Source organism: Suncus etruscus, chromosome 14 (genome assembly GCF_024139225.1).
Source record: "Suncus etruscus isolate mSunEtr1 chromosome 14, mSunEtr1.pri.cur, whole genome shotgun sequence".
NCBI lineage: Eukaryota > Metazoa > Chordata > Mammalia > Eulipotyphla > Soricidae > Suncus > Suncus etruscus.
In genome coordinates this window covers 86,757,351-86,769,664 of record NC_064861.1, presented here as the reverse complement: position 1 = coordinate 86,769,664, position 12,314 = coordinate 86,757,351, and the positions used below count along the sequence as shown (strand labels likewise).

General features: G+C 42.2%; 1 protein-coding gene across 1 annotated transcript in view; it reads left to right on the top strand.

Annotated features, from left to right (window-relative positions):
• Nucleotides 1-11,037, top strand: part of CXCL17 (C-X-C motif chemokine ligand 17) — a 71,670-nt gene extending 60,633 nt beyond the window's left edge. Inside the window, exons 2-4 of the mRNA XM_049787505.1 lie at nt 2,462-2,542; nt 4,024-4,125; nt 10,940-11,037. Of these exons, the coding sequence (XP_049643462.1) occupies nt 2,462-2,542; nt 4,024-4,125; nt 10,940-11,037 (281 nt within the window). The remainder of the gene's footprint in view (nt 1-2,461; nt 2,543-4,023; nt 4,126-10,939) is intronic.
• Nucleotides 11,038-12,314: the final 1,277 nt, after the last annotated feature.

Genomic DNA, 12,314 nt, shown 5'->3' with positions numbered 1-12,314 from the left:
GCAAAAGAGGAACAATGCCACGTGGCATTATTGGTACATATGAGGGCTGCTAGAACAAGTCTAACAATCCCCGTGACTTGATTCAAACATAAATTTTAAACTTAGGGACTCTTCTATCAGAATTCCTTATTGAACAGATCATAAAGAGAAGAACAAACAAAAAATGGGGAAAATCGTCACTGTATAAGAGAGTATTTAGTAAGAGTTATAGCTATTAAGGAAATACATATAAAATATTCAAGACATATACGTGTCCCTTTTACGTCTTTTGAAATAGTTGGGGGTGTTAAATCCAGTGCACCACTTTGGTCTGTGATTTAGCCTGTGCAGTACTATAGGTAAAAAGGGTAAATGTGGGGTAATGATTGTGGGGGTGAGGGAGTGAAGGACTAGAAATGAGCTTGTAGGGGTGTGGGCAAGGGCAGAATACAAGATGGACATTCTGTATATGCAAAACATACCTTAATCATAGGGAATACTATTAATATAGTGCCCCCGCATGGTTTTGAAAATGGAGACCAGGGTCTGGAGAGATAGCACTTGCATGCAGAAGGACCGACGGCAGTTCGAATCCCGATATCCCATATGGTCCCCCTTGCATGCCAGGGGCGACTTCTGAGCATAGAGTCAGGAGTAACCCCTGAGCGCTGCTGGGTGTGATCCAAAATAAATAAATAAATAAATAAATAAATAAATAAATAAATAAATAAATAAATAAAGACCAGTGAGAAAAAAATAGTTGCCAGTGACTGCCTCAGAGCAATCAGGCAACTCCCAGCACCACCCCCAAGCTAGAGGGGAAAGGATTCAGTAGAGAAATGGAAAGCCAGACATCTGCCCTCCCTCCTCACCCTGTGCTGAGGGAGGAGCGGAGAAAGCCTGGAGACCCCTATAGAGTCCTCCCAGTACCCACCTTTCTGTCGCCTGGGCTGGCACCGAGGGGAAGCCTGGAGACCTGGGAAATAAAAGGGGGATGACTGGGGGCCCGCCAATCCTCCCAGCACCCCCAAGCTAGGGAGAAGGCCCCAGAGACTTTCTTGTCTGGAACTTATTCCTCTCATATAAAACTCCTCTAGCAAAAAAATAAAATAAAACTCCTCTAGCAACTACAATTAAAACTCTAAACTCAAAGGGCTGGAGAGATAGTACAGTGAATATGACACTTACCTTACATGCATCATCCAGATTTGATCCCAGGTACCATATATGGTCCCACAGCCCCATGAAGAATGATCTCTGAGCACAAAGCCAGAAGTAAATCCTGAGCACCCCCAGGTATAGCCCTAAAGCAAAAGAAAACTCTAAACTCAAGCTGATAAGTCACTATCCTTGAGTGTAATAAATATATCTTATCATAAAATAGGGGAAAATGGGCCTGGAGAGATAGCACAGCCGCGTTTGCCTTGCAAGCAGCCGATCTAGGACCAAAGGTGGTTGGTTTGAATCCCGGTGTCCCATATGGTCCCCGTGCCTGCCAGGAGCTATTTCTGAGCAGACAGCCAGGAGTAACCCCTGAGCATCGCCGGGTGTGGCCCAAAAACCAAAAAAAAAAAAGGGGGGGGGGAATCATCAGATGAGAAAACAAACTTGTATAGAAGCTAAAATGTAATTAATTTTCTTCAGGAAAAATTTCCTCTTATAGTTGAGCTGGGATTACAGATTATGAGATACAGCAAACTTGTAGGTCAAGTGAAAATCCTGACTGGTTTATGGATAATCTACTTCTGGTTCTCATTAATTCATGAAGATTTAAAGTGTGTTTGTGGGGAGGGAAGCAGAAGGTCTTGATTAATATCCACATTTATCCTTGCTTTAGTCTAGAATCTATTCTTTCTCCACTGACTTTTAGCTAAGCACAGTCAGAGTTTAAGTCTCCATTCCTTATTCATTTAAATATTCCCCTCGTTAGAAGAAATAATAAATAAATATTTCTCTTTAAAGTTCCCTAGATCTGGGTGAGAGAGATAGTACAGTGGGCAAGGCACTTGCCTTGTACAGATGACTCGGGTTCAATCCCTAGCATCCATATGGTTCCCCAGAATCATCAGGACTGATTCCTGAGCACAAAGCCAGGAGTAACCCCAGGTAACTGCCAGGTGTGACCCTAATACAAAAACAAAAATAAATTCCTAGATCCCTGGATTAAAAACAAAAGAGAGGGGCCAGAGAGATAGCCTGGAGGTAGGGCGTTTGCCTTGCATGCAGAAAAATGGTTCGAATCCTGGCATATCAAATGGTCCCCTGAACCTGTCAGTAGCGATTTCTGAGCATAGAGCCAGGAGTAACCTCTGAGCATTGCCCAGTGTGACCCAAAACAATATGTGAGAGAGAGAGAGAGAGAGAGAGAGAGAGAGAGAGAGAGAGAGAGAATTGCATTGACCTATGTAGCACAATGCCAGGGACCATTTCGGTTGGCCCCTTCATTTCCAGTCCCTGAACGTAATCCGTTTCCTTCCAACAGGGGTCGCCAGAGGTTATAGGGACCAACGCCAGCGTTCTGGGCTTTGGCTCTGGGAAGGTGGCCAAGAATGTGAGTGCAAAGGTCAGTAATTCAGTATCAACAACAGTAATTTACCATCACAATCCCAGTTCTTTCCCCTGAGTCCCTGTGAGATCAGCAGAGATGTTATCTAAAGTGGCCTCACCCATTTCCCTTTCCACCAACCCACCATTTGAGCTCCAACACTTGTCTGCTTCCTTCAAGGTCAAGAGATCTTGCTGAATCTTTATGTGTCAATACAGACACCCGGCTTTACAGTTTTTACCCCAAGAACCCAAAACTGTCTACTAAAAGGGGCAGAGCAATAATGTTTGCTTTGCACACAGCTGACCCGGGTTGGATCCCAGGCATCCCATAGGGTCCCTCAAGCTTGCCAGGTGAAATTTCTGAGCACAGAACTAGGAGGAGTAACCCCTGAGCACCATGAGGTGTGGCCCCAAAAAATTAAAATTCTGTGAAGGGCTAGAGTAATATCTCAATGGGCTAGGGTGCACACTCTGCATGCAGGAGCCACCAGTTTTGATTCCCGATACCACATGGCTCCCAACCACTGCCAGAAGCAACCCCAATCACTCAGCTGAAAATAAGCCCCTATAGACAATTGGTTGGGACCCCTAAAAATAAAATTAAATATTCTAGGGGGTGGAGATAGAACTGAGTAGTCAAGTGCATGTCTTGCATTCAGGAGACCTGGGTTCAGTCCCCATCATCTATAAAAGAAAAATCTTTCTGGATCTTATACACAATCTTATTTTACTCTCAAGAAATACAAAACAGGTTCCGAGCAGTGGTGCAAGTGGTAAGGCGTCTGCCTTGCCTGCGCTAGCCTAGGACGGTCCGAGGTTCGATCCTCAGTATCCCATATGGTCCCCAAGCCAGGAGCGATATCTGAGCATATAGCCAGGAGTAACCTCTGAGCATCACCGGGTGTGGCCCAAAAACAAAAAAAAAAAAAGAAAAGAAATAAAGAAATATAAAACGGGGCAGAAGCAGTAGTACAGTGGTAGGGCATTTGCCTTACAGCCAACCCAGGACAAACCTGGATTCGATCCCCAGCATCCCATATGGTCCCCAAGCCTGCCAGGAGCAATTTCTGAGTGAAGAGCCAAGAGTAACCCCTGAGTGCCACCAAGTGTGGCCCAAAAACTATATATATATATATATACACACGTATATATATGTATATATATACATATATATATAAAACAAAAGGTAAACTTGCATGAGTTAAATCACACTAAAAGACAAACATCTAGAGTTTATCCTTCTTTTTTCAGTCATCCTAAAAATATCCTGATGCCCCTCCAAACCTGCAGCAAAGTCTTCCCTCCCTGTATACATGGGACAAACCTCAAAATCCTGTGTTCATGTAACTAGATTCCCACTATTTTATGTCAACCCTTTCCCCCACTCTATTGCTGTATGAAAAAAAGAGCTGAAAAGACAACAAAGAAAGTAAATTCTGTCCTGTTTCCTACCCTCAAACATTAACCTTGATGTCTAAGAAACAATCCTGTTTTCAGGTTGGTTCCAGAGAGCCCCAAAAAGAAAACTCATGGCAGAGCAGGGGCTGCCAAAGAAACAATGTCCTTGTGATCGTTTCAAGAGCAAAGTGAAGAAAACCCGTAAGTTTCTAAAGAATGGCCTTCCTTAAGCCAGAGTCACTCTGTGGAATCAACTAGAAGGATGCAGCGGTTGAGAAGAAACAAAAGATACAAAATAAAGACCAGGATAAGGATACATCTCAGCTCTTTCTAATCAAGTTTAACTTGCGGGGAAATAGGAAAAGAAGGATATAATTCTTCTGTTACTTAAAATGTATAACCAAACTCTTCGATTTTGTTTTGTTTTGTTTTGGGGGGGGGGTCACACCCGGTAACGCTCAGGGGTTACTCCTGGCTATGCGCTCAGAAGTTGCTCCTGGCTTGGGGGACCATATGGGATGCCGGGGTACCGAAGCACGGTCAGTCCAAGGCTAGCGCAGGCAAGGCAGGCACCTTACCTCTAGTGCCACCGCCCGGCCCCAAACTCTTCGATTTTAAAGTACCATTGCTTATCAAAGTGATATCAAAAGGCTGCCTGGGGAATTGATTGTTGAACCGAAGATGACACTTGTGTCAAATAGAAGTTGATTTCTGATCTCTAATTCAGAAGTTTTGAAGTGTCATAGTAAGTTGGTAAATATGAAACTGATAAACTGTCAAGAATGAGTTCAAAGAGCCAGAGAGACAGTACAACATGTAGGGTGCATGCCTTGCACACAGCCAAGACAGGTTTGATCCTTAGCACCCCATATGGTCCCCAAGCAACACCAAGAACGATCACTAAGCACAGAATCAGGAGTAAGCCCTGAGCACTTTAGGATGTGACTCAAAACCTAAACAGAAAGAATGAAATAAGCAGAATCTTCATTACTGTTAAGAGACAAAGTTAATTTGCCAATAACTATCAAAAGCCTAAATGTGTGAAACTTTTAACTCAGTAATCTCATTTCAATAAATCTCTAGTGGGCCAGAGAAATAGCTCAGAGACCTGGTGTAACTCCTTATATAACAAGATACCCACCTCTAGTACCTCCTAAGAGTGATCCCTGAACACCATCAGGTATGAACTTCAAAATGAATCTCTAGTATAAATCACTAAATAGGTACTCAAAGATATAAAACAGTATCAACTATTTGTATTGTATAATTGTATTTGTATTGACAAATAGATATTTAAATATTCATCATTGACTAGTAATTATCTTGTAATAAATAACAAACCATTATGTTCTAATTAATATGTTAAATGTTAATTAAACCTCAAATTGGGGGTTTATCAAACAAATAGAGGTAAAAGAGGCTGGAGCGATATTGTAGTGAGCGGGGTGCTTGCCTTTCAAACATCCAACCTTTTTTTTTCCTTTTTGGTTTTTAGTTTTGGGCCCACACCCAGTGGTATTCAGGGGTTACTCCTTGCTCTGCATTCAAAAATCACTCCTGGCAGGCACAGGGGACCATATGGGATGCGGGGGATCAAGCCCGGGTCTGTTCTAGGTTGGCTGTGTGCAAGGCAAACACTCTTCCACTGTGCTATCACTCTGATCCCTGGGTGCAGAGCTGGAAGTAAGTCCTGAGTATAACTGGGTGTGTCCCCAAAGCAAAAACAAACAAACAAACAAACAAAAAACAGATATTGAGAAGGGGTAAGGTAGATCAAGACAGTAGACAGAACCCAAGTTCAAACCTCAGTACTAATGGCCACCAGAACCACTGAGTATAGCCCTGGTAGGCACCAAGCACCTCCAGTAAGGCTCTGGAGGTTCCTGACCCTAAAGGGCCTGTGTATAGCTCCACATCTTCAGATCCTAGCATTAACCCATCCAGCTCAGTTGGGCTAGTATTGCCATGAGTGACCGTCCCTCCCCTTGTCACCTGTGCACTGCTTGGAAGCCCCCCCCCAAAAAAGAGATAGAGAGCTGGAGAGATAGTACAGTAGGTAGGAAGCTTGCTTTGCATGCAATCAACCTCAGTTTTATCTCAAACCCCCAGCAGGAGTGATCCCGGAGCATAGCTAAATTTAAACCAAAAAGTAGACTATATGTGTTGACTGGAAAAAATAGGCACTATATATATTGTTTTGGTTTGATTTTTTTGGTGTGAAATTCAATATTTCACAATAGCCAGACTCTGGAAACAACCAAGATGCCCTTCAACATATGAATGGCTAAAGAAACTGATACATACAAAATATTATACAAAATATTCAATATACATAGTGTTCATTTGAGTTATTTAGTGTAGTCAGAGGCACCATAAACTGCGAGCAAATACAAAAAAATGCTCCTGTGAATTAGGTTCCTAAGAGCCTGTGAGCTCGACATTTTTGTCAACAATACATAGCTTTATGTAGACTTCTGCTTAAACAGACCATAGTGTATAATGTTGATTCCTTTTTTTTTGGTTTTGGTTTTGGTTTTTGGGTCACACCCGGCTGCGCTCAAGAGTTACTCCTGGCTCTACACTTAGAAATCGCTCCTGGCAGGCTCGGGGACCATATAGGATGCCAGGATTCGAACCACCGTCCTTCTGCCTGGAAGGCAAATGCCTTACCTCCATGCTATCTCTCCGGTCCCTGATTCCTTTTATTTTTAATTTCTTTTTTTTTAAACACCATGATTGAAAACATGATTGTAGTTTGGTTTCAGTCATACAAAGAACTCCCCTTCACCAGTGCAACATTCCCACCACCAATGCCCCCTATCTTCCTCCTCCCCCACCCCCTGCCTGTATTCGAGACAGGCATTCTACTTCTCCTACTTATTAACATTGTCATGGTAGTTGTTAGTCTAGTATTTTTCAACTGCCCTTACCATTCTTTGTGGTAAGCTTCATATTGTGAGCCTGTCCTATTATAACAATAATGTCTTTTATTTTTAAAACCCATAGATCAGTGAGATTATTCTGTATCTCTCTCTTTCCCTCTGGCTTATTTCACTCAGTATAATGGTTTCCATGTACATCTATGTATAGGAAGATTTCATTACTTCTTCTTTCCTGATGGCTGCATAATATTCCATTGTGTGTATGTATCAGTTTCTTTAGCCATTCATATGTTGAAGGGCATCTTGGTTGTTTCCAGAGTCTGGCTATTGTAAATAGTGCTGCGATGAATATAGGTATGAGGAAGGGATTTTTGTATTGTGTTTTTGTGTTCCTAGGGTAAATCCCTAGGAGTGGTATAGCTGGATCATATGGGAGCTCAATTTCCAGTTTTTTGAGGAATCTCCATATTGTTTTCCATAAAGGCTGGACTAGATGGCATTCCCACCGGCAATGAATGAGAGTTCCTTTCTCCCCACATCTCTGCCAGCACTGATTGTTCTTGTTCTTTGTGATGTGTGCCAGTCTCTGTGGCGTGAGATGGTACTTCATTGTTGGTTTGATTTGCATCTCCCTGATAATTACTGATGTGGAGCATTTTTTCCTGTGCCTTTTGGCCATTTGTATTTCTTCTTTGACTAAGTGTCTGTTCATTTCTTCTCCCCATTTTTTAATGGTATTAATGTTTTTTTTTTCTTGTTAAGTTCTGTCAGTGCCTTGTATATTTTCTATATTAGTCCCTTATCTGATGGGTATTGGGTGAATAATTTCTCCCATTCTGTGGGTGGGTTTTGACAATTTCCTTTGATATACAGAAGCTTCTCAGCTTAATATAGTCCCATCTGTTTATCTCTCGTGCACAATATATTAAGCTGGAAGAAATGCAGAAACCCTCTACTTCACACTCCACAAAAATAAACTCCAGGAAAATTGAATACCTAACATCGAAAGATATAGTTTTTTGGTGGGGGGAGGCAAGACCAAGCAGTGCTTAGGACTTACCTCTGCCTCTTTATTCAGAAGTCCCTCCTGGTGGGCTTGGGAGACCATATGTTGTGCCAGAAATCAAACCTGGGTCAGCCCTGTGCAGGGCAAATGCCCTACCTACTACACTACAGTCCGATCCCTGAAAGATAAACTTTTAAGTGAATATAGGAAACTGGAAGGGAAAATATCTAAGGATAGAAAAGGATTTTGGGGGGTTTGTCTTTTTGGGATTTTGGGGGGGTTGTTTGTTTTTGTTGTTGTTTTTGATTTTGGGTCACACCCAACAGCACTCAAGGTCTACTCCTGGCTCTACGCTCAGAAATCGCTTCTGGCAGGCTTGGGGGACCATATGGAATGCCGGGATTCGAACCACCGTCCTTCTGCATGTAAGGCAAATGCCTTACCTCCATGCTATCTCTCCAGCCCAGAAAAGGATTTTTTTTTTTTTCGTTTTTGGGCCACATCCGGCGGTGCTCAGGGGTTACTCCTGGCTATCTGCTCAGAAATAGCTTCTGGCAGGCACAGGGGACCATATGGGATACCGGGATTTGAACCAACCACCTTAGGTCCTGGATCGGCTGCTTGCAAGGCAAACGCCACTGTGCTATCTCTCTGGCCCCCAGAAAAGGATTTTTAAACAAGATATAAAAAGTACAAGTCTGGGGTCGAAGAGATAGCACAGCAGTAGGGCATTTGCCTTGCACACAGCCAATCCAGGACGGATTGGTGATTCGAATTCTGGCATTCTATATGGTCCCCAGAGCCAGCCAGGTGCGATTCTGAGCGAAGGGCCAGAAATAACTCCTGAGCACCACCAGATGTGACCAAAAAATAAATAAATAATACAAGTCATAAAGAAAAACTGGATAAATCTGACCACTGAAGTTAAAAAATTTTAGTAATGTGGGAAGTAATCACTCCAAACAAGAAGTGGGTGCTGAGGGGAGGTAAAAATATATGCATGAGGGCTGAAGAGATAGCATGGAGGTAGAGCATTTGCCTTGCATGCAGAAGGACAGTGATTCAAATCCTGGCATCCCATTTGATCCAAAAACCAAAGAGAGAGAGAGTGTGTGTGTGTGTGTGTGTGTGTGTGTGTGTGTGTGTGCATGTGTGTGTGTATGTGTGTGTGTGCATGAGGGGCCAGAGAGATAGTACAGCAGATAGGGTAGTTGCCTTGCACATGGATGACCTGGGTTCGATCCCTGGCATCCCAAATGGTCCCCTGATTAAATGAATCTGCCAAGAGTCTTTTTTTTTTTTTTTTTTTTTTGGCTTTCGGTTTTTGGGTCACGCCCGATGGCGCTCAGGGGTTACTCCTGGCTCTACACTCAAAAATCACCCCTGGCAGGCAAGAGGGACCATACAGGATGCCAGGATTCGAACAACCATCCGTCCTAGGTCATTTGCATGAAAAGCAAATGCCCGACCGCTGTGCTATCTCTCCAGCCCCATGCCATGCATAATTTCTGACTACAAAGCCAGGAATAATTACTGAGCACCAGCAGAGTGGCTCAAAAACAAACAAACAAACAAACAAAAAATATATATACACGATACCCTTTCAATAACAGCACTGCAAACCACAAAAGGCAAAGCAGAGGGGTAAGAGAGATAGCAAAGTGGGTCTACTACATGTCCTCAAAGTCTTTGTAACTCAGTATTACTGCTGCTTTTCTGTCATATTCTGTTCCTTCATAGGACAGCATGTTGACTTGCTGTTAAAGGTAGATCAACTGTGATATCCCTGTCTGACTTTCTTTGTGGGTTTTTGTTTGTTTGTTTAATGTACCTAAATTCTACATTTTACCCAAACAGTTATTAACAATATTCTAGTCCCTGAAAAACTCTTTCCAAGTTGTTAAAATGATTCAGATTATTGGCTTGGAGAAACAGTAAAGTGGGTAGGACACTTGCCAGGCACATGAGCAACCCAAGTTCAATCCCCGTCTTCCCATATGGTTTTCCAGAAACTTCCAGGAGTAATTTCTGAGCACAGAGCCATGAGTAACCCTGAATATTGAAAGGTGTGGTCCAAAAAAGATGAGGAAAATTATTTATTATTAAACCTTTTAAACCTTTTAAGTGTAGAGTGACTTAGAACTCTGAGGTTATTTTTAAATTTTATTATAGTTTAGGTTATGTGTTTATAACAGTCCTTAGAGATAACTACTATTGTTTGCTATGTAATCTCCATACCTTTATATATATACAAATATAATGGTTACTTTAAAAAATAAAATACAGGGTTTGGAGAGGTGTTACAGTGGGTATAAAGCTTGCCTTGCATGCAGCTGATCATCTCATATGGTCCAATAAGCTTTGCCAGGAGTAAGATCTGAGCACAGTTAGGAGTAAGGCCCAAGCACCATTGAGTGTTTCGCCCCCCAAAAATACATTATTATACTACATATATTGCTTTTCTCTGTGTGTTTAACAAATTACATATAATTGCAAAATATTATATATATTTATAGATACCATAAAAACTTGCATGTGCATCTCAAGTTGTAATTCAGATATTAATTATATATCTAGCAATAGACCAGACTGTCAACAAACCCTCTTTCAGATTACTATCCTTCTTTCTCCCCCACCCTCAAGATAAAACTTTCTTCTTTTTGTTTTTGTTGTTGCTTTGTTTTTGGGTCTCACTCAACTATGCTCCGGGATTTTTCTGGCTCTGCACTCACACTCCTGGTGGATCTTGGAGCCAAATGTGGTGCCAAGGATCGAACCCAGGTCAGCTGCATGCAAACCAATTGCTATGCCCACTGTAGAATATCTCAAACCCTAGCATTAAACCATCTAGTCAGCTGGCTGAGTATTACTGAAAGAAAACCTAGACCTGAATACTGCTTAGGAGGGCCCTTCAAAAATTCCAATTTGTTAGACTAGGGAGAGAATTCAAAGGTCTGGAGCACCTAAGACCAGAATACAATTCTTGGCCCTCTCAAGAACTGCAAGAGTGAATTCCAAACCCCAGTCTAGGAATAGTTCCTAAGGACCACCCAGTGAGACCCCAAAACAAACAAAAATAAATTCTAAAATTATTTTTAACACTAATCTCTTTTTATTTCCACTCTAGGACATCAAAGGTACCACAGGAAGACAAACAAGCACGTCAGAGCCTGCCGGCAATTTCTAAAAAAATGTCAGCTAGCAAGTCTTTCTTTGCCTTTATAAGAATTCTGAGAATACAATCTCCCAATTACATATTCTCATTCAAGAAGGTACTGTGTACACCTAGCAAAGATTCTCCCACCTCCTCCCTGTCTCCACTCCATAAATCATTCCAATCTGCTCAAAGCACTTCCCAAAAATTCATTGCTCCTTCTGGAGTTCTTCATTCACTCAAGCTTAAGTTTAAAGATCAGAAAACAGCCAGGAAATTTCACCTGATCTTACAATACAAACCAGACAAGTAGCAAACAATAAACATTTTAAAATGTAAGAAGAACATCATTCTTTCAAGAAGGATTGTGACAACAATTTACATTCGATTGAGATGACCCATTGTACCCTATCCCCTCCAAACTCTACACATTCCTCATCATCTCTTTTTTTTTAAGATTTTTTTTTGGTTTTTGGGGTCACACCCGGCAGTGCTCAGGGGTGACTCCTGGCTGTCTGCTCAGAAATAGCTTCTGGCAGGCACGGAGGACCATATGGGACACCGGAATTCGAACCAACCACCTTTGGTCCTGGATCGGCTGCTTGCAAGGCAAACGCCGCTGTGCTATTTCTCCGGGCCCTCCTCATCATCTCTTAAGTGAATCCCTTTCTCTACCAGTCCCACCTCATATCACCCCCTCCCACCACTCTTCCCCCTTCCCATACCTAAGATAGCACAGTGGTGTTTGCCTTGCAAGCAGCCGTCCCAGGACCAAAGGTGGTTGGTTCAAATCCTGGCGTCCATATGGTCCCCCATTCCTGCCAGGAGCTATTCCTGAGCAGATAGCCAGGAGTAACCCCTGAGCACTGCTGGGTGTGGCCCAAAAACAAAACAAAACAAAACAAAAAAATTATATATATATATATATATATATATATATATATATATATATATATATATATATATATATATATATATATATATATATATGGTGAAGAAAGCTGTTACAGGGACCGTGAGACAGCTCAAAAGGCTGAAACAGAAGACCACAGGATTTTGTTGTTGCTTTTCTTTGGGGTCACACCTAGCTGTGCTCAGGATCTATTCCTGGGTTTGTGCTCAGAAATAATTCCTGACAATACTCAGGGAAACATGTGGGGTTCCAGAATGAAACTTGGGTCAGCCACACTTACTATCTCTTCAGACACAGCTTTGATTCTGGCATTACAGGTTCCCCCAGGAGTGACCCCCAAGGACTTCTGGGTATGAGAGCCCATAAAAAAGGGGCTAGAGAGACGTTTCATAGAACTGAAGTGCGTATCTGGCATGTACAAAACCCTAAAAAGGA